The sequence below is a fragment of the Harpia harpyja genome, chromosome 6, assembly GCF_026419915.1.
Source record: "Harpia harpyja isolate bHarHar1 chromosome 6, bHarHar1 primary haplotype, whole genome shotgun sequence".
NCBI classification, from domain to species: Eukaryota; Metazoa; Chordata; class Aves; order Accipitriformes; family Accipitridae; genus Harpia; species Harpia harpyja.
In genome coordinates, this window is record NC_068945.1 from 69,565,893 (window position 1) to 69,588,792 (window position 22,900).

A 22,900-nucleotide genomic window follows, 5' to 3' on the forward strand; every position below is an offset into this window, starting at 1 on the left:
AAATGCCTTAAACACCGAAGCCTGGCTCAGACTGGCTGAATTTATGAGGAAGGCTGCCGTTAGGCTGGGAACTAAAAGTAGATTAATTCATATTGCAAACAAAGCTACATGTAGGGAGAGAGAGGTGCTTGTTTTAACAAAGCAAGCTGTTGAGCTGCATGGGGATGAAGTCAAATTGCCTGTTATATCCAGAAAAAGAGGCTACGTGCACCTGGAGATCTCGTCTCGCCTCCCATCCTACGCCCCTACACATCAAAGTAGGGAACTTTGGAAAACTTGACTCTTTGCCTTTTGTATCGGGAGGCTTTACTTCCTGCAGGACACCAAGCCGAAGCTGTCCGAGTACATCTCAGCCCCACGGCACACGCGCGGTGTTTGAGTCGGCGTGGCTCTCCCTCGAGGCAGGGAATTTGCCGTGACCCTCTACTTATCCCAACTTCTCCATGTGTGGGACAAACCACGCTCCCCGCAAGGTCGGGACTACAGCCAGACACCGAAACTAGGCAAAGAAAATTGAACTGGAGGAAATCCCTCCATAGGAGGGCACAGCCGTGCAGCAGCACCATAATTTTGCACGTAACACAGGGCAGGAAAAAAAAAGCTCAGGATCTGGCAAAACCCACTAAACCCCCAAACTGGAGCTTTTTGTTGCAGCGTTGCTCCCGTATGAGTGCTGAAGACCTGCACACCAGGAAAATGCCTTTTCCTGCAAGAAAAGGATCTGGGCTTCAACCTCCCGACAAGCTGATCTGTGTTTGTGCAAAGCCATTTCATTTTCACGGTAAAAAAATGCGTTACAGCATTGGCTACAAACACAAGCCTGGAAAGGGAAGTGATCCAGGGACTCATGTTGAGAATTATTATTATTTTGGAGGGATCAGCCCAGCCGGCACTGGGAGGAGGAGAACCATTGAGCTGAACCTGTCCGAGCAGCCCCCGGCGCGAGGGGCGAACGCTGCTCTGTGCCATCTCATCCTTCGTCAAACTTTAAAAATAAAGCTGTCATCTGAGTTGGCTGGATGGCATCACTCTGCCATTTGCCACGTCTGGGTGACAGCTGCTGCCAGATACAAAGGGCTCGTGTCCTGCCAAGTGCTCTGTGTCACAGCTCCAACCGCGCCATCCCCTTCCCGGCCGGACCACTTTCTACGAGGCGATGGGAATTATCAGAAAGCCCGTGGTATCTTCTCAGGGGACTGGTGGGATTAAACGCCGTCCCCTCTGCCCCTCCCTACGTGTACCCCACACTCACGGCAGAAGAAAGAGCGAGGTTGTGGAGCAGTACCTGTAGTAGTTTGGTTTGAAAGGTCCGTTCTTATTCAGTCCCAGGTATTTTGCTTGTTCATCCGTTAGTTCTGTCAGGTGGGCATCGAACGTTGGGAGGTGAAGGCTTGCCACGTACTCGTCTGAAACAATTTCAAGCCTCGTTAGTAGGGGAAAGAGAAGGCAAGGAGTCCCCTCCTGCTGTACACCAGTTCCCTAAAGCCCCAGCTGGGAAAGGCATCGCTCCTCACACATTTGCTGCTAAATTGCAGGACTGCTTTTCACCCTGAATGAGGAAAACCAAGGCTCTCACCTGTTTTGAGTTAGAGGGGAAAAACCTTTCTCTGAAATACCCTTCTAGCAGGACTCCTGGGTCTGCTGCTGTGTTACTCCGTACCCTTGGGCAAGCTTGGGTGCTCTACTGATGCAGGAGCCACTGGACGTTTCTGGTAGGTGACACTGAATGCCCAAGCTAGGGACAAGCTGTCCCTGGTCTCAAAAAATACAATTAAGGCAAAAAAGTCCAGTTTTGCAGCAAAAGCGTGGTCAGTATAGCTTGCGTCCTCAGGAGGGGGTTCTGCTGGCAGAGCTGTGGGTCAGGGACTATGCGTCTTCACAGCCAACAAAGGCAGCTCTGCTGGCAGAAGCCCTACATGAAAATCCCCTGCATCACTGCGGATGGACTCCTGCAGTCGGCTGAGTGTGTCAGCCTGTTTTCCCCAGGTGGGACAGAGAAACAACGCGTCCAATTTAGCGAAGAGCCCAGACCCGGTGGGAAGAACTTGCTGGAGGACCCTGAGCTTGGCAGGGAGGCAAACAAGAGAGCCCAGGAGGCTGTGCTGCCCTGCCGTCCTCAGCCCAGCCTAGCAAAACCTCCCATCTGTTCACTCTCAAAACCAAAAAAGAGAAGGCAATGAGTACATCTTTACCCATTTTCTTAGGCAGCAAGTACACATCTTGCTTGTAGCGGCCTTCGGGAGCGTTGTACAGCTCTATCAAAGCCAAAGCCTGGATGGAGAAGACACTTAGGTAAGTAACTGCTGCCCGCTATGGAGCGAGACGCTGCTTTCGCCTCAGCCCAAACCCTACTCGCCTGCGTGGTGGCAGTGATGGACAAGACGAAGGTGGGGACAGTGGAGCAGCTCAGGTTCAGCAGGCGGCCCTGGGAAGCAAAAACTGGTTGTTATCTCAACACGGCACCAAAACCAGTTTACAGCCCTACAGAAGGTACAGGAATCACAGGTGAAGTGCATCCCTTCTGGGAGGGAACAATATTTATCACATGCACGAATCCCAAGATGTTGGTTGTCCTTATAACTCAGTAAAACTATTTAGAAGTGAAAATCTGATAAAATACCCTGTGGAAGATACCCTGGAGTGGGACATAGGAAAATGCAGGAGCTTTTCTGCGTTCCAGTGAGTCATGGGCCAAAACAGGATTACACCAAGCCTTTTAACCAGAGGGACTATTGAGCTGCTGAAGCCCGAGGAGGTGATTTTTGGACATTCTTTGGCTCCACGGCTCATTCAGCCCTTGTTTTCTTCCCCTGCAAGCAGAGAACAGGTTGCAATTCCTGCTCTTTTGCCTGCAACTCACCTCCGCCAGAAGAACTATTCTTTTCCCATCTGGCCAGATGACATGGTCCACCTGGGACCTCACCCTCTCCCAGGTCAGCTCGGGTGTACGCAGGCTTGCCTGAAACACAGTGTTAAAGTAGTTAAAGCACTGGCAAAAGATCAAAACCCAAAAGCTACATAATAGGAATGAAAAGAGGAAGCAACTCGCTGACGTTGTCCTGGGCTTATAGTTTCCTTTGGGTCCGGTCACAGTCTCAGACCAATGAAACCTTTATGAATCATAACCTGGAACTATTTTTGTGATTACAATACATCAAAGCTCCAGTAACGACTATTGTTGAAGCTCTTCTGGCTGAAGAGGATTCATGGTCACCAACCGAACTCTGCATGGCTGTGGTCACTTCTTTCCAGCACAGAAAATGGCTTTAAACCCATCGGTTTGGCCGAGCAATTCTCCACTGACCTTCAGACAAGACTCTCCTGTTTTTCTGCTCATCTCTAAGCACAGACGAGCAGATTTCAGTGCCGTTCGGTAAAGCGCAGTGGGGTTGAGCGTGCTGTGTTGTACCAAGCTGAACTCTTGGCTGGGTCTTAATGGTATAGTAGTAACACGAAAGCAGAGGGACTGGGCTGGAGAGGGTGATTCACTAACTCTCTAGGGGAAGGAATGAGGCTGGTGGACACCAGACACTACGCTGGAAGCTGGAGCAGTTTGTCTGGCTTGCTGGCATCCTTTGGGATCACAGGAATGACGATGACATACCTGAGAATGTCTGCTGGGACACGGGGAGCAATGGATTATTTTACCTCCTCCCAGGTGCTTGCTAAAGCAGCACGGGTCACACATAGCTGCCGAAGGGTCCCAAAAGCACCGTCACCCCACCCCGTGCCGTCCCCGCACCCCGTGCACGTCCCTGCGCTCACCACGTCGATCTCGGTGTTGGAGTGCCCCATGTTGCAGACGATGCAGCTGTTCTTCATCCGATCCAGGTGTTCCCTGGTCACCACGTTCTTGTTGCCTGCCAGACAGCAAAATCCGTAATAAATCCCCATGTTCACTTTCCCCATCTTTTTGCCTTTTCCTTTGGAAAAAGATCGACCCGATTATGGGGTGTGCATCCCTGATGACCCATCCTCCTGCCTCGGGGACTGCATACCTGTGCAGGTGATGACGATGTCAACTTGTCTGATGACTTCATTGAGTTTCACGAGCCGGAATCCATCCATGCTAAGAGAAGAAGGGGGGGAAAAGTAGTCTGAGAAGCAGCAAAAACACGCCAAAAATAGAAAAAAACCCCAACAAGTGATTCTCAGATACTCATTTTAACTTTCTAATGCCAGAGTGGGACATAGCAACGCAGCATGCGAAGGGCCACATACCCCAAGTCATTAGGAGGGTTTCTGGAGTCAACCTGGAGGATTTGGGAATGTTGTGGGGAGAAGTGAAAAGAGATTTTGGGGGTTTCACATTTTCTGTCAGGGCCTCCACATCTGCAAATCTCAATTTTCAACGGAGACGGCTTTTTGAAAGCTGCTACTCCTGCAAAGTACAGCCAGAAGATGTAGATACGCCATCCTGCTGCAGAAACCTTTCTGATACGGATTTAGATCATCTTAAAAACAACCCAAATCACCCAAACCCCACAGATGTCTGCCATTAACTTTGCAATCCATATTTAGGCACCCACGCGATCTTTAGAAGTGCCGAGCACTCAGCAAGTCTTTCCTGACTTCACCAAGCAAGGTGTACTCAGCGCATCGGATAACAAGGGCAGGATTTTTTTTAGGATTTGTTGACAGTCCTCCCGAAAACTTATTTCCATGACTCTCACTAGCTGCAAAATCGTAGTTACTATAAAAAAAAATATTTTTTTTCTGCTGTATGTCCCATTTACTGTTTTTTTCCCCCATTGCAAACTCCTTACGAGAGGGGCCGTATGGTGTTGCCTCGTGCAGAGTCAAGGAAGGGGTTGCTGCAAACGACCAAATTCACAATTAAGGATGCGGGGTGCTGGATGCGCCACTTGTGAAGGTTGCAAAGCAAACCAGAAGTTGATCAGCTCTGCTAATTAAGCAGGGCTCATTAGTTTTCTCACTGCAATGGCCCTTTGAAAGCTTGCTGTTAGGAAGAGGCTGCGGGTTTAATAAGGCTCCTGGTGTTTTTGGGACTCTGCTTTCATAGTCATGTCCCATCTCACACCTTGGGATGCAGAAGCAGCATCTCTGCACCGAAACAACCTTTACCTGGAGGAAACGAGGTCAGGTATAATTGCAACGTGCCCGCGCGAGGGGAGAGCCGTGTGCTTTCAGCCCTGCAGCAGGGTACCGGCGTTAGCGAGGAGAGGTTTGTGAGAGGCACATGATCACAGAAACCAAAATATCCCTCGGGTGAGGTGTGTGCACAGCGCAGTAAAGCCCGAGTTCGCACTCCAAAGGTCGCAGCTCACTCCCAACATCCTTTCAAGCCATACCATTAAACTCTTGGCCACTGTGGTTATGATTATGCAAGCTGGCATGTGGGATACAGATAAACTGGGTAATGCTTTAGTGCAGGAACCCTTTCCTGGCCGTAGGAGAGAGTTGTGGGTCCCTCCGAGGGTGCAGAGAAGCCACGAACCCCTCACCAGCATCCCTCTTGAGAGGGACCACAGCTGACTGGTTTCTGGCCATGGTTTTCCTGGGAAAAAAAAAAAAGCCTGAAGAAGAAGCCGGGCTCGGTGCGACTGCTTACCAGGCCTGGAGGGCACAGATCGGATCGATCTCTGTCACGTACACTATGGAGCCCATGGCCTTCAAAGCAGCACAGCAGCCCTTTCCAACCTGGGGAGGGAGAAGAGCACAGAGGAAGAGTGAGATGCCGAGAGCTCAGGAGGCGCCGAGCATCAGTACGGCCGTGGGAAGCGTATAGGGAATGTACAACTCTGGGTGTCTCTTCTGCAGCCCCAAGAGCCCTTTGTGGCCCTCTTAGCAATGCTGGTTGCATATACTTAATTTCTGGGTGCAGGAAATTCCTGGATTTGGAATAATCTAGGACCTGAGTCAGGGACAGCTTAGCTAGGAGAAGCACTAAAAAATACAAAAGTGCCGCTGATTTTCGTCCCAGGGAGTTCTTTTTCCCCCAGAACATCCTGGTATCTAGAAAGCACCATGATAACGAGAGATTACACTTATCTCAGGGAAAGTTTAAGAGTCTCTTGTAACCTTTACTCTATTTAGGAAGCTTAACGGTTTAATCTCCAAGGGTTAATGAGCTTTAACCTTTACACAACACATACAGTGCAGCTCGCAGGGGAATTCAGGGAAACAGTTAAATGACCAAGTGTTCCCCAAAAATGCGATTACACATGAGAAAATTGTCCCATTTCAGCTCTTTGGAAAAAAAAAAAAAAAAAAAAAAGAGTCCCAGTAGGGCACCTACAGCACAGCCCACCATAACTGGTGTTCACTGGTCCCGATAAGAACTGCCAAAGGGTGAGTATCCCAGTCTTGCCTCGAGAGAGGATTCCTCCGTTTGGGGGTGAAAGCACAGGGGAAAGTCAAAATTAACTCATTTTTCTTGACCACGCTTCAACATGCAATGTTGCAGCTGCACAGTACATCTGCAGAACCCTGCCTCTGAATATTTTAATATTATATCAAATAGAATGTAATACATAAATATAAAAGATAAAATTAATAGATGAAATATTAATATCTGGATATGTCAATATTCAGGTATTAAAGATATTCAGAATACTTAATACTTATGTCTTTTAAGATTCAGGTTTGGTATCTGTGTAATACTATAGAAATATACTGGAAATCAAGAAAATCTTCAGTTTTGGCAAACCCGTCAGGTTTGAAGATACCTGCAGATGCAGAGAAAAGCCACAAGGGCAGAAAAGCCCCATCGGATAAAGCCATGCAAAGGATGTGATGATTTTACATGCAGCACCCGCATGTAAAATATGAACCCCTTACCTCCCCGTAGCCACAAACTACTACTTGCTTTCCTCCAAACATCATGTCTGTTGTCCTTTTAAGGCTAAGGAAAAAGAAAAAAAGAACAATTAAAGACCAGCAGTAAGATGTATTCCACTGACGATGCTGTGAAGGACAGTGGTCCTTCTCCGTTTGCCTCTCCTAAACACCATGGTTGTACCTGTATCCCTAAGGACACGCAGCAATTCTGGGTGCAGAGAGGACCCAAAGGGCACCTAAAAACTGACTTTTTCTTTTGGTAAGGGTGGGTGCTACCAGTGAAACGCAACAAAGAGGAAGGATTTGGGGTTTGGATCCCTTTTTTGTGTTGGTTTTTTTTGTTGGATCCCTTTGTTTTGGTATTCCAGAAATATTTAAAATCTTTTAAAAATTTTTTTTTTCTTAATTTTTTTTTAAGTCAAAATACCCCACAGAAATAACTACAGAAGAAGCAGGAAAGTGGTAATTTATTGCCAGAATCCCAGTGCTTTCCACAAATAAAGCTCTCCCTTCCACTCGGTTTCCTTCTGGTTTCTCCCTAAGAGTGTCCTACATTATAGGCTATTTTTAGCACACGAGTAAATAGGTTAGCAGTGCAGGGAAGGTGAAATTCCCTTACATTTCCAAGAGAATGTAGATAAAAAACCACAGCAGATTTAATCGCACCTCTGCTCAGATTTCCCTTGGCCCAGTTTTAGATGCCTTGGCCAGACTTAACCCAAATCCCAACTCACCTACCCATGAGGTCCATCATCTATCACAACTGAAGACAACAAGATAAAGAAGATTTTAACGTTTCTTAGCCACCAACAGCATCCACTACACATGGAACACGGAGCTAAAAGTTGTGTCCTCAACTAAAAATTTGGGGGCAACTCTTCACCACGCAGCCGACCCCCATGACAGAGGCTGCCTTGTGTGCCTTGAATCCTGCGACCATAGAGCAGACACACGGCTGTAATAAAGCAGGAAGGGCTACTTAATTAGGAGAATTACTTCATCAAGATGTTTTCCTAGAATCACAGAATGGTTTGGTTTGGAAGGGACCTTTAAAGGTCACCTAGTCCAACCCCCCTGCAATGAGCAGGGACATCTTCAACTAGATCAGGTTGCTCAGAGCCCCGTCCAACCTGACCTTGGATGTTTCCAGGGATGGGGCATCCACCACCTCTCTGGGCAACCTGTGCCAGTGTTCCACCACCCTCATTTTTCCCATTATTGCCTCTAGCAAAGCCCAGTTAGCAACGCATTGCATCTTGGAGTACACTGCTCCACATCGTAATTTCACAGTTGGTACATATTTTGGAGACCAGCTGATGATTTTGATTGAACTTTTCCAGTTTTGATGGGCAGGAAGAGCAAGAAACCACTGGCTGTTTGCAGTGTCAGGTTCTGGCTCATGTAATAAAACATCTTGGCAGGGAAGTGCCAGATACCGTCACTGCTGGACTTGACAAGGAGCACAAAATTTAGTATTTCAGAAGAACATGCGATGGAAATCTGAGGAAGAAACTGCACATGCAGTAGATCATCCAGAGAAGCATATTCGGTGTTTTGCTAACTCATATGGCACTTGCACGCTTTTTAAAGATCATCTTCATGCCCCTGTATTTGGACACACAGGTTTTACAAACATGAGTCTTCTTCACCTCTCCTGGTCAAGATGACCACTACCAGGAAGACCGCTTCAAAGCTGACGTGACGCAGCACTCTACTACATATCCCACAAAGATTTGGGTGAAAGACCTTAAAGCACAGTCCACCATCAACAGGGAAGCCTATATTGGGTCTCTAAGAACCTTTGGTCCTACCAGATTGAAGGCAACGGTAGCACAGCTGAACACCAATAGCACTGCCAGATGGACTTTTACTAAACAGGAGACATTTCTACGTCGGCAAGGAACTGAGAATGGCAGATCTCAAGACTTGTTTAAACTTTAAGCCATACCAAATTATCAACATAAAAAAAGTCTTTTCTCTTGAAGCATGCAGTCTTCTCCATGGAGGGTTCCTCCTCCGCACCACAGCTACCTGGGACAGAGCAGGCAATCTTTCCTCTGGTATTCATCTCATCAGCATCAACGCCAGTCCGGAAAGTCACATTTGTCCTTGCTTCTGTGCAGATTTGTCTACTGGGACCACTACCAGATGCAATATGTCACAGTCCACTCATCCAAACTGTACGAATAAAACTTCTCCTAATCTCATTTGGCTGTGACAAAATTTGGCAGTGGGGTGGTGGGGACACAGACACCCAATTCCATCAAAATAAAGAAAAAAAAGGGAGAGGGAAAAAAAAAATATCACCGAGATTTACACACTCTCTAGATCACAACTTCAAGTATTTTGCACTGCATCTCAAGACCTACAGTCTCAGAAGATACATCATGTTCCCGGTGCCCACGTATCCGTCAGCAACTGATTCCCATCCGATCCTAAAAAGTACAGCACCATCAGGATGCTGCAGAGCTGCTCCCAGTCCCACGGTCTGCCTGCTGGGATTTTTGGGGGGAGGGAGCACAGAGGGAAGCAAACACTCTTCTGCTTGCTTGTATAGCATGTGGCTGTAAATCCTGCAGGACCGGGGTGGAGAGAGGTGGATAAAGCAGTCATCAGCCCTGTCACTCCCACCTTCCACACCTATTTATTTATGCTCAGCTGAAGGACAGGGTTTAATCCTCAGACTCAAGTCTACACTTTGGACATGCACACTGTTATGGGATAAAGTCTCAGTCTACCAGAACCTCTTTGGTTTTCTTTCTTTCGGTTTATTGTATATTCACATGAGAAGATAAAAAAAGGAAACTAGAAAGGCAAAAACTGTTGTGAGGAAGCTGCTGGTTGACTCACACACACGCAACAGACACAGATGGGTTTTATCCTGATGCCACAAAGGTAAGAAGGACAGGACGGAGTATTATAGCTATATGTGAGGACTTCTGAAGTCCTCACATGGGAGTAGGAGAAGCTGCAGGGCTTGAAGACAGCTCCAGTCGTGCTCACCGAGGAGGGAAAAATGCATGCGAGTCACCTACACACATGGAAGGGCAACATCACCCTGAGAGCACAAAGCACAAAAACACAAAGTGCCCTTGAAGGGGACTGGGAAGTGTCTTGTATCGCTATGGCTAATAAAATACCTGATGTGTTTTCCAGACACTGTGGGAAAAGAGAAGATATGCTTTCTACAAAAAGAGGAGCAGAGGCAGAATTTAAGTGATGTGCCCCGTTCACACATGCAGCTGGGTTAAAAATATTGAAGCCAGACTTCCTAGAGGTGCTAACGTCTTTGCTGCAAGATCATTCTGCTACAAACACAAGATTCAACGTTTGTTTGCTGCTGTGCGTATGTTTGTAGAGCTTTACATACAATTGTACAAATAAGTCTTAGGGCCTTCTGACCCATAGAGACATAGCTGCTCTCTCAAAATGCCTTGCAGATTCCCATCTTTGATAAAAACAGGATGGAGCAGAGGTAATAAAGGGTCTTTGTTCTCCTCTGTCACATGAATTGATCTAAAATGATCTAAAGTGGCAGGTAGGACAGATCCATGGACCCAGTTCACTGTGGGGTCCAGCGCAACCCGAGCAAGGGACACAGCTCCATTTGGGTGGCCATGTACATACCCGTCCAGGATGGACTCTCTGCAGCAATACAGGTTGTCAAACTTCTGCTTTGTGACCGAGTCGTTGACATTCATGGCTGGGACACAGAGCTTCCCTGCTTTGGACAACTGGTACAGCCTGTTACGAATACGGGAAGAAACAGGTGATCGGTGGAAAAATATTTCCCTACACTCTACTGTTGTGTGCTCTCGAGGTCTTGTTTTGCTGGAGTAAGCAGTACCCATCTGGAGGCTCAAAGAAAACCTCGTAATAGGAGCTCCTCATTTCTGGAGGAGAAACAGCACTCTTCCCTCCACAAATGTTTGTATCTGTTTTCCTCCCCTACTGAAGAACTACCAGTTTGGCAAAAGGCATTTCATAAAAATGTCAAATAGCAGGTCAGAAGGTGCTCAAAACAACATGTGCCTTATAACTGTTGATATTACAACCGTCCTCTGATGTCCTCAAAAGGACAAAAACCCCAAATCCTGCTTCAGATAACATAAGATGAGAGCTCATGTAATTCCTCAAGCTCTTACAGCTCAAGACAAATAGCAATGGCCACAGAAGGCTGACACTCACAGCAGTGTGAAGCTGCTGTGATCAACACCTGCAGCAAAACATCCATTTGAACAGCAGTAGGAGCATCGTCACCGAGATGTGGTGCAAGAAACAACCAGGGTGGGGAAGACATCAAGCTGACCCCCTACTTCTGAGAGCAGACTCAACTCCTGGCAGCAGCAAAAACACTAAAAATGAATCTAAACGCTAAACTACAGCTATGAAGAGAATCTGAAAATCACCTCCCTGCTCCAGACCTCAGGAAGGAGAACATGCTCCCTTGGTCAGTCTCTACAGACCACCTCCAGGTTTCTCCCCAGTCTCTCTTTGTCATCTGGGGAGCCTCAGTCCCCACACTGTCTGTCCCCTGGAGGTAAGGGGCACGCATTCCCCGCACGCATGCATCGATACCACCAACCTCAGAAAACAAACTCACTCCTGGCATGAGAATGTGGGGAACAGTTTTTAACATTGCTTTGGTTTTGCACATCTCTTTTGCCCATATTAGGAATGATTCCCAATACTAAAAATTTTATCGGGTCCTTTTCTTGACCCCACTGGCTGCAAACCTGAATTGGTCGCTTCCTTGTTTCAAATATTTCATTTCCCTGTTTCAAGGGCTGCCTGCACCTCTGGCCAAACTCTCAGCCAGCTCCAAGAGCTGCAGCCAAGCCTTTCTCCCTGCAAAAATAAACAAAAAAGCAGAATCTGCTGTTCTTCTCCTCAGTCCCCTATTTTCTGTCACCTGTGATACAATTAACTCCACTGGAAAAGCACTTCTGATACCTCTCCTAATCCTAGGAGCCACTTCTCCCATCACAATTCTGCTTCTGCCGCAGACCGACGGATGTCACTCAGTCATACGGCTGCATCTTTGTGGTTCTTCCTTTCTGCACTCCCAGCCCAACTAGAGACTCATTTCCTCTTCCCAAATCTCACTTCTTCCCATACATTTAATTTAGGACTACACTTTTGACTTTCTCCAAAGCCCACCCCTTCTTGTGCAACACCCTCACCCCTTCCTTTTTTCACCTGCAAAATGAGGTGAAGTAACCATTGCCCCTATTTCACAGGTGGAAAAACAAGACCTCGTGCACTTTTTCCACCCACGCAATGGTCAGTAGCTGCTTCTCCTCCTCATCTGAAATTCAGAGCAGTGGTTCCAAGTTGCTTTCACTATACGAGAGATTTAAAACAGTTCTTACGGAAAAGCTAAGCCCAAGCTGAAGGAAAACCACAGACTATGTATTAGGAGGTTCAACATTCAGCTGAGTCTGTGGCATCTTACAGCTTGGGGATCTTTTGCTACCGGTGCCCTGAGGCAGAAGATGCTCTTTTTGTCCTAACATCTCCATACTCACAGTCCAGCCTGTCCTGTTACCTGTGGACACCAGTGACGCTCTCCTCTACTATCCCCTTGATCTTCTTAAACATGTTGGGATACTTCTTGTAAATCCAGTGAGTGAGATCGCCTCCATCATCCAAGATCTGTAATAAAAATAACCACAAAGTCACTGCTCTGAAGATCCACTAAGGCCTGCTGACCCCAAAAAGGTACAAGGGATAAATCACACGCTCAAATCATTCCTAATCAAGCCCGTGTTTTGGCATTTCAAATACCACATCGTGACAGCTTAGTGAGACTACTCTGCCTGACTATTCAGAGCAGGAGTGCTGCTTCATCAATATTGTGCTGGAAAGGCAACAGGTCAGACAAACACGGCAGACCTTGGTGTTTATAATGAGACCAGAGGAAACATGGAAAACAGCGGTGGAAGCTCCTCTCTCCCCATCTCCCAGAAGCACAGACGGAAAAGCCTTTGAACCATACAGAGTCATCAGCTTTTCTAATATAACTGCTAATGGAGGAGGATGGAGAAGGAGGAGGATGGAGAAGGAGGATGGTGCAGAGCCACTAATGCCAATTATAATATAATTGCATCATAAAACACTACGTATTAAAAATGCTGAACCTCTTTTAGACAACAACTTTGGGTCTCTGCCCATTTCATCTGGCCTTGAACCTCAATCTCAGAAGTACAAACCCCTTCTTTATCAGATCATGAGTCTCCTGAGCCACCCATTTCCTCCTAATGACAGATTTCAGGGCGATGGAGAAAGCCAGAGACTTACAGCTTTAATAAAAACATTGAAGATGAGCAAGTAAAGGTGGCCTTTGAAAAAGTGCCTTGGAAAGGACAGACATGAAAACACTTTGGTCACAGAAATCTAAAAATTGCAGTGAAAAGACATGTCTAAGAGCTTGTCTATTCTCTGCTGGTGAGAATATGCATAGGTGTCTTCCAGCACATGGAAACGCACCTGGTAATGGCTTTGGACACAAAAGTCATAACACTGCTAAAAGTTTAACACGTGCATCTAGATGCACCTTTGCATGGGTTGACATTATTCAGGTATTTTTGTGATGTGCCATAGTGTCACCAGGATAATCAAAGACTTTAAGCCAAGGCTTATTTTTTACCTCTGTAAGTACAGAACCTCTGATAATTGCAGAAAATCTCACTGCTGGTGACAGCCAGCGGAGTTTCTTAGGAGTCTTGTTTGTGTCCTACACACTTTCCTCATAATGAACGTGGCCCCAGTCCCAACCACTTTGGGTCATCCCCTGCTGCATCTCAACACACAGCCATACCCAAGGAGGGCGCTGAGCTCTAAATACTTCAAAGACGGACCCACTGGGGTACCATAAAGAGGTGTCTGGGAAAGAAGAACAGCTACAAGGAAAGAAAAAAATGAAACACGTGCATTTCCCTGAGTCCTCCTGCCACTCAGGTGGCCCAAGCACGGTGGGAAGTGTGACAACCCCCATTAGACTCAGACTCAAGAGAAAACAAGGAGGAGATTTCACCGAGCGGCAGGTGAAGTGCCAAGGACCTTTGCTAGCTGGGCTGGCTGAGAGCACATTGGCCCATGTTATTATTACCATCATCCTCCTCTTTGCTTGTTCCCTACACCAATGTCAGACCTCCGACTGCATCTTCATGATCCTCCTCTTTGCCTGTTCCTTACACCAACACCAAAGACTTCTGACTGAATCACCATCATCATCATACTCCTCTTTGCATGTTCCCTATCATCATTATCATCATCTTTGCATATTCCCTACGCCAACAAAGGCTTCTGACTGCATCATCATCATCACCTTTGCATACTCCCTACACCAACGTCAAAGACTTTTGACTGCATCATCATCATCACCTTTGCTTATTCCCTACACCAACGTCAAAGACTTCTGACTGCATCATCATCATCCTCCTTCTTCTCCTCTTTGCATGTTCCCTACACCAGTGTTCAAGAGTTCTGACTGCCAAGCCAGCCCTCATTAACCTACTGGTGTGGCGTGCAGGTGTCCTAAAATGCAAATGTGAAACCTGGGCAGAAGCATCTCTGCTCGTTGGCCAGTGGTGGAGCTCGGCAGAGAACCTCTGTCACATGCGTCTGCAGCTCTCCCACCAGCATCTGCAGCCACCCAGGAAAAATTAACACTCCCACCATGCTCCTGCGGCAGAAGCCCCATTGCGGGCACAAAGACAACGCTCCTGAGCTTTGTCACGACATGACGTGGTGGCTTCATGGAGCCACCACACTGACATCCATGGGCAAAGAGTTACTTGGAAATGCTACGTACTATAGCAACCTTTTTCTTTCTAAATTGTGGGATTTTCCACTGAAGGCAAATGCTGTGGGTAGCAGCTGCTCCTCCACGAATGTCTGGAAAGCACACAGTGTCCTGCCAGAGCACAGCACACATCTCCCACGCAGACCCAACTCTTGAGTCTCCAGGGAACCCCCAGATCCAGCTCCCGTTCACAGGCTGGGAAGCGGAGGCAGGTAAGGGTTAAGTGGGCTGAGAAACTCTCCTGGGCCAGCCGAGGTAGGAATTCAGCTGCCTGGCTCCCAGGACGTCTTCATTTCATTAATCCCTGTTTAATAGGGCACATAATCCTCTTTCTAAGAGAGAATTCTGGGGGTTGGCAGTTTCCTCTTTCCTAGGAGGGCAGGAGATGAAAAAAACCCAAACCAAATCAATGGAGGAACTAGTTTTTGATGGAAGGTCACCTTTGTGTATCAGCCCCAAACGGCCAATGGCAAAGCCCGTGGTATGTGCCCCATATTCCTGCAGTTTTCTCAGCTTTACACAGGTTATCTGCCTTTTTGGGAAAAAAAGCCTTTATTTGATGCGCAGAGAATTTTTCGTACAGAAAACCAGCTGTTATAGATGTGAGCCTTGCTCTGCCTCTCGGTGCTGCTGCTTGACACCCACCGAGACGCATGATCTGCAAACCAACGCTGCCGGCTGCAGTTCATCAACCTCCCTCTTGATTTTGGCACTTTCATCTTGGAGCAGAGCATGCTGGAGTCGTCGTGCCCGTAAAAAACATCCTCCTATCACCCCGTGCCTGCAGGGACATTTCTCTCTTTGGAGATGGGATCACCCTCTGACCCAAGCACCGGGAGATACCTAGTCCTGCTCCTCCACAGCAGTACTCACTCTGAATTTTTATGATTTTTGACTGATTTGGTGTATCCATATCCCCTTGGTAGGTGTTCCTCTCTCAGTGCTTTTCTCTCCAAGTAACCAATTTCACACTGCTATCTGCACAGAAGGGCTGTGACTTCTCACTCCCTCAGTCCTTCCATTTCATGTTTTCTCCAGCAGAAAATCTCTGGCTCTTCCATGAAATAAACTGGTGTCTCAGGGTGCCATTTTACAACCTCTTTAAACCCATCTAAGACCCTGCTGCCACCAAATGTCCCACCCTGTTCCCCTTCCAACTCTGTTGGGACAACAGCCGATACCGTGGGGCTGATCCTGCCAAAACCAAGCTGATTAAAATTAGCTAGGATTAGCTCAGCAACATGGCTGAAAATAACTAACTACAGAAAATGACTGGTGAAAACGCAAGGAGATGGCAGGCAGGCATGGTCGGGGGCGGCATCGAAATCCCCCGGCGGCAGCGTGGTCCTAGATCAGTTTATGCTGCAAAGGAAACCAAACTCCCAGTGCTGCAGATTCAGTATTTTTCAGAAAAAAACTCTAAGCCATTCCTGTCCAGACAGAGCACTCCTCTGAAGGTCTGCTATTCTCATCAGAAAATCCCAGGCGTCTTTTTTTGGAGACTCTCAGTATTTGTGGCTAACTGTTCCTGTGGAGTAGTGCCACACAGAAGCCCTAACACTGAATATTCAGATTTTTGGATGGCGAGACATCTCTATTTATTTGCAAGGGATGTACAAGGTCAGCTCCATCACGCCTTGCAGTGCCTACCTGGACACAGGACTGGTGGGGGCCGGCGAAGCAACACTAAACAGGACTCTAGGGGTGTATTTCAAGCCCTGATATTAAGTCAGCGTGGCTTACAGCAAGCTGCTGAACTACTTTGACCCATTTTGCTTTCTCTTAAGCAGAAATAGAGATTGTACTTCTCTTCATTGAGCTTAAAGATGTAGAAGTCTGGAAATGGAGATGTATTTGCACACTACTTTCATCTTGGATCAACAAATACAAGTTGGATAGATCAACAAGTACAAGTCGGATACTTATGCTCTGAATTACTCCACACTTTATAAGAGTCCAAATTGATTATTTTGTCCTGGACAGAGATAGGCATGTTACTAAATCACTTTTCACACAGAGGGAATTTCCCATCTGATCACACCATGGCACGTAGCGCTGCACAGAACATCTTCAAAGCACTGTACAGCCACTAATAATCATCAATGACAATGAAAGGTATCGTTGGTATTTTGTTGATGGGAAGAGAAGACAAGACAAGAGACAATTCTTCACTGTGAGGGTGGTGAGGCACCGGAACAGGTTGCCCAGAGAAGTTGTGGCTGCCACATCCCTGGCAGTGTTCAAGGCCAGGTTGGATGGGGCTTGGAGCAACCTGGTCTAGTGGAAGGTGTCCCTGCCCATGGCAGGGGAGGGGTTGGAACTAGATGACCTTTAAGGTCCCTTCCAACCCAAACCATTCTGTGATTCTATGAAAAGAGGTTAGATTTAGGTTTATACAAAGGTCATGGGCTTCCAGAAGCAGCAGCTCAGGCTCAGTCCTACAACCTGGGGATGTATCGCCTTGATTCAGGATATCGGGGGAAACTCTCAGTCTCAACAGGAGAGAAAAAATATGGTGCATGCTCTAAAAAGTTGCCATCAGCACAGGGAACAGAGTAGGTCCATCTCGCTCCAGCCATGAGACTGGATGGACCAGAGAGGCAAATTTCACCTCGCTTCTTTGGCTAAGTTTGCCAGCTCCTCTCTCCTGAAATAATCACATGAAGAAGATCCTTTCCACCCCTGTTCTTCACCCAGTGTCCAGCGTCCTATTTCTTATCTCTAAAAACGTGGACTTTTGGGAACTGCTAGATCTGAGGTATTTGGTGCTCCCCAGCAATTATTTCTGTGCTCCAGAAGCAGGTCTGAAAATACACTGATGGCTGGAGACACGTCGCAGAATCAAGAGGTCTGAAGAGATCCTGGGAAAGCATAATATGCACATTCTGGTACACTGACTTCTTCAATTACTGACATTTTTGATGGCAAATTATTCCTCAGAAAGAAGAAGAAAGCTGCTAGCACGTCTAGACTCAGATTCGTAGCTTGGGGGTGGATTTTTTGACATTCACAATTCTTTTTAAAGGTGACAGCAAGGAAGTGAGCAGGTGCAGACTGGAAAGGACAAAAAACCTACCTCAAACAAGCTGATATTGGCAAACAAACAATACAGATACACGCCTATCTTCCACCTTTGATTACTTTTCATCTAATTTAGATCATAAGCTCCAGGGCTCAAAACCTGTCGGGAAGCATGATGAAAACAGCACATTTGACAGCTGCAAATTATTCCGCTCACCTAGTTCAGGGTTCTCTGTTTTCCCTAGAAACAAGGCCAGAATAAACCAGCAAAGTATGGAGTTGGGCTACCTGAGGTTTTGTGTTCATAGAGTAAGAGCAGGCTTAAAGTGCAGAAATCACCTAAAAATCTAATTTTTGTTCTGAAACAGACGCCTTGCCTAGATAAGAAAAATCACGTCAACCAAAGGTGTGAATTTAATCGAATATGGTAAAATGGATGCAACTCCTTTTCAGAACATACTGATTTTGAGTCATTTTTTACTGGCTAGATTAAATGAGTTTGGTTTAAACTGTAGCAAGCTACTCCGGAAGCAACTAAGCACCCGATAAACTTTGCTCTAACGCAGCTATGCTTATTTAGAAAATAGTTAAACAAAACCTTGCCTGGTAGGCAAGATTCACATGCAGAAGTCATTTACCCATCTTCTCCCTGACTTCACACCTGTGAGACTGAGATAAGTTAATTTCCTGCATTGCGTAGTTAATTGTAAAGCACTTCAAAGGTAAGTGCTATGTTAGCACCAAGCCTTAACTGCTAAGTTAGGTCCAAATTCAGGAGAAAAACACGGACCAGCACTAAACCCCTCCTCCTTCTCTTTAGATGAGAGCTACCCATGCTTCAACATGCGCCGAGCATTTTACAGTCAGCTCCATCTCACCATGTTGGGCTGCCATCCTTCGACGTTGACACAGCGATCGATGCACCACCAGAAGTCGTCTTCAGATTCTCCCTTCCAGGCGAAGACGGGGAACCCTGGCACAGAGAGGGAGACGGGTGCTAACACAGCCTTAGCAAACCACTTGGGGATCAGCTCTCCCTACGTCCACACGTGATGAACCAGGCTCCCAACACCACTGCGGTCTTGCTTGCAGTCTGATTTTTCAACATCTACCTTCTAGAAGAAGCTTCAGAGATACACATTGAAGACACATACTGAAGGCAGCAGATAGGAGTCAGCTTTAGCCTTCCTAATTTCTTCCTCTCCCCCAAGAAAAAGCTCTAGCCACCAGACGAGAGGGCAACACGCTCTCAACAATAACATTTATTTGCAAAATCAAGCTTTCGCTGTGAGTTAGATGTTCTACCTTCCTGTGAGGCACGTTAGCCACAAATTTACTTGAATGTATCCTGACTCATGAGCAATTATCATTCAGCTTCAGCGAGCAAGACCAGGTAACAGGCAAGCCGGTGGGTTTGGCTTCTTTTGGGTCTCCCACCTCTCACAGTAAAATCTCTGGCCTTACCCAGGTTAAACAGGATTTGAACTAAGGCATGTCCCAGGTGAGAGCAACATGGACAGCTTCTGTTTTGTGAATTATGTCCACCAAAAATTCTCTCTTTCACCCCTTTTAGCCAAAGTTATGACTCAAATTTACAGAACGGAAATAAAATTTAGCTTTGTTTCTCTTAGCAAAATAACTTCCAGGTTCACATAGCCCATTCAGCTAATAATGCGCATCACCATCATTTGTACTACCTACTTTTATACTCCAGAGAAAAATCATTCTAAGATTTTCAGACCAATGGAAGGGATTATCTTGTGCTCTTTACCTCCTACAGGTTTATTATAAATTGAAGAGAATGAAGGGAAAAAACTGTAAGAGATGGTAAATGAGCTAAATACAACGGGGCAGTAACAAATCTTTTTAAATCCAGAAAGAACAAAGAGGGTTAAGTTCCTACCGCTCTCAGCAAGGGCAGCAGCCACTTCATTAAGAGTAGAGTAGATGTTGCATGCAGCCCATCGGCACTGCGCACCCAATGCACCAAGAGTTTCCATTAGGACCTGGATTTAAACAAAAAACATCAGAAAGAGCAATGCAAGGAGCAATATACAATGCTAAGAGCAACACACAACTGGGATTTTTATTTGCTATTTATGGGAAAGCTTCTGGGGGGTATGTGAAGTTGGTTTTAAGCAGCATCAGGGTCATTAGAGAGTTGCACAGAAAACAATTTTGCAATTACTTTTGGTTCTTTACAATTTTAAATGGATGAAGTAAATAAGAACTTCAGAGTATATTCTATATGCAGCATATATATGTGTGGGGGTGTATATAAAGATATAGATATAGATATATATAGATATAGATATATATGCAGATTTCACTCAGCAAAGTCCCAAATCTAGTCAGGAGAAAGCACTCCTATCCCATGTTTGGAGGAAAAACCACAGCTCTTGACTTGCATAACTGCACTGATCACTGACCACCACTTCTTCCTGCTTATATGATACAGATAATTCAATTTCCTTAGTTCTCACTACTCAAGCAATGCCTTACAGATACACGCATCACATCACCTTGAAGCACAGGCTCTGTTTATCTAGAAGTGTTCATAAAATCGACCATTCTCTTTTTACTTGGTGTACGGTGCTGGACTGAGAGACCACATCTCTATATTAACCACTTGGGGTCTATTTTAGAGGCTAAGCAGTGGAAAATCCCTGTCTAGAGTTTAATGATGGGGTCTTACAGCTGTCTGTGCTGTAATGTGCGTGCAGCCCACAATCTTGGCCCCAGCCAGTGGCTTCTCTCCCTGAGCTCTCTTCCTTAAAGCCATCAGCGCAGGCATTTCTGAAAGGCAAAATAAAAAAGAAGTCCATCAATATGATGGAAAGAGAGACAAGCACAGAAGAAACAGACAGCATCACTTCTTGCCCTGCTATCTGGTACTCCCATGAATTTGTACAGCTGTGGCAGCTTCAAAAAAAGCTAAATCCTTGAGAGCAAGCAACAAGTAAGTCATGGCATAGCTGAAAAAGACCCAATAACCCTTGTGAATTTTTTTCCCTACTATTTAGGATGTAGCATCATCACATTTTCAAGTTTCTACCTGCCAATGCCCAGGTGAGGCTGGAGGAAAATCTGCTTCAGGCTGAGAAGGGCTTGGGACGTGCTGCTCTGATCAGCCTCTCCAATATCCCTCCTAAACACTGCATTGCCTTTACTACGGATTTTTGGAGACAATCATGCTAAAACAAAGTTGTTGAATTTATTTGATGGATTTCATCTTTTCTACTGATTTTAACAAAATGCATTTGACTATAGAGTAGTCCTTCAGTAGTTGACTGGTTGGAGCTACATGGCATAACCCTGTAACTCCTTTCCATCCCAAAAAATCCCATAAAAGTCTTCCCATCTCTAACAAGAACGGTGTCAAGAAATCACCAATATACTAAAACTTGCAAGAAGAGGATTTGGGGGAAGGAAGAACCCCAAAAGACAGCCTAGGACAACGTGGAGCTTGAGGAACGCACCCCATTTACCTTGTTCAGCTATTTCAATCTCTCGGCGCCCAAATTCTGCCTGCTTTATGTTTTTCACACAGAAATCACTGCTGCCTTTGGAGTTCTTCTGCTGCTTGTCTCGGGGGGAGGTCTCATCATCAGAGCTGTCTGTGTAGGAGGCAGCTGGAGGAAGAAAAGGAGGTCAGAGACAGAACAAAATATTCCCTAAAGCCAAACCACCTGCAGTGGAAGGTGCAGATGATCTGCTGGATGTGTCTGTGTCCATGTGCACATGCCAACTCCCTCCGTCCTCAGCTGGGATCTACTCTTCTCCTTACAATGACAATTTCCCCACAGTCAGCTTTTACCTGCAACAACCTCTTCACTCTCATCTACCTCTACTTCAACACCACACCAGAGGTAATTAGCGTGAGCACTGCCCGTGTCCCCCATGGGCTCATTTCCTCATGCTTTGCAGATCCTCTGTGGCCTTCTCCCATCTCTCTTCCAAAATGTTAAGCCTTTACAGCTCTAAGATAGCCAACAAAAACACCTATTAATGTTTTGAGTACTTCCAAAACATTAAGAGTTGTAATTTAAGACAGGATAGATACAAGACCCTATTTCATTTTAAACAACGGCATGGTGAAGGCTGCTGGTTAATTACTGTTCAGTTCTGGTGGTATTCCCAGTCCTTGGATTTGCTCAATTTCAACATTCCTCAGTAAGGGCAATGGCCACAAGTTGCTGCTTGGGAGGCTCACATGGGATGGTAGGAAAAAACATCTTCCTCAGTAGGATGACGCAACATTGGCACAGGTTGCCCGGAGAGGTGGTGGCTCTCCGTCATCACGGAATCATAGAATCACAGAATGGTTTGGGTTGGAAGGGACCTTAAAGACCATATAGTTCCACCCCCCCTGCCATGCGCAGGGACATCCTCCACTAGACCAGGTTGCTCCAAGCCCCATCCAACCTGGCCTTGAACACTGCCAGGGATGGGACATCTACCACCGCTCTGGGCAACCTGTTCCCTCAGTGCCTCACCACCCTCACAGTGAAAAACTTCTTCCTTACATCTAATCTAAATCTACCCTCTTTCAGTTTAAAGCCATTACCCCTTGTCCTATCACTACATGCCCTTGTAAAAAGTCCCTCTCCAGCTTTCCTATAAGCCCCCTTTAGGTACTGGAAGGCTGCTGTAAGGTCTCCTAAGAGCCTTCTCTTCTCCAGGCTGAACAACCCCAACTTTCTCAGCCTGTCCTCATAGGAGAGGTTCTCCAGCCCTCTGATCATCTTTGTGGCCCTCCTCTGGACTCGCTCCAACAGGTCCATGGCCTTCTGATGTTGGGGGCCCCAGAGCTGGACGCAGTACTGCAGGGGGGGGTCTCACCAGAGCGGAGCAGAGGGGCAGAATCCCCTCCCTCGACCTGCTGGTCACGCTGCTTTTGATGCAGCCCAAGATAGGGTTGACTTTCTGGGCTGCGAAAGCACATTGCCAGGTCATGATGAGCTTCCCGTCAACCAACACCCCCAAGTCCTTCTCCGCAGGGCTGCTCTCAATCCACTCATCGCCCAGCCTGCATTTGTGCTTGGGATTGCCCCGACCCATGTGCAGGACCTTGCACTTGGCCTTGTTGAACTTCATGAGGTTTGCACAGGCCTGCCTCTCAAGCCTGTCCAGGTCCCTCTGGATGACATCCCTTCCCTCCAGCGTGTCGACCACACCACACAGCTTGGTGTGGTCGGCAAACTTGCTGAGGGTGCGCTCAATCCCACTGTCCGTGTCGCCAACAAAGATGTTACACAGCGCCGGTCCCAG

General features: G+C 46.6%; 1 protein-coding gene across 3 annotated transcripts in view; it reads right to left on the bottom strand.

Moving 5' to 3' along the window:
• Positions 1-22,900, bottom strand: part of AHCYL2 (adenosylhomocysteinase like 2) — a 109,253-nt gene that overhangs the window by 3,098 nt on the left and 83,255 nt on the right. For all 3 annotated transcript variants that reach the window (XM_052788874.1, XM_052788875.1, XM_052788876.1), the window contains exons 3-16: positions 21,118-21,261; positions 20,325-20,425; positions 19,533-19,635; positions 18,508-18,602; positions 12,350-12,456; positions 10,429-10,545; positions 6,802-6,865; positions 5,573-5,661; positions 3,999-4,069; positions 3,766-3,860; positions 2,861-2,959; positions 2,357-2,425; positions 2,193-2,271; positions 1,286-1,406 (exon numbers count right to left, since the gene is read on the bottom strand). In XM_052788874.1, the coding sequence (XP_052644834.1) occupies positions 1,286-1,406; positions 2,193-2,271; positions 2,357-2,425; positions 2,861-2,959; positions 3,766-3,860; positions 3,999-4,069; positions 5,573-5,661; positions 6,802-6,865; positions 10,429-10,545; positions 12,350-12,456; positions 18,508-18,602; positions 19,533-19,635; positions 20,325-20,425; positions 21,118-21,261 (1,354 nt within the window). The remainder of the gene's footprint in view (positions 1-1,285; positions 1,407-2,192; positions 2,272-2,356; positions 2,426-2,860; positions 2,960-3,765; positions 3,861-3,998; positions 4,070-5,572; positions 5,662-6,801; positions 6,866-10,428; positions 10,546-12,349; positions 12,457-18,507; positions 18,603-19,532; positions 19,636-20,324; positions 20,426-21,117; positions 21,262-22,900) is intronic.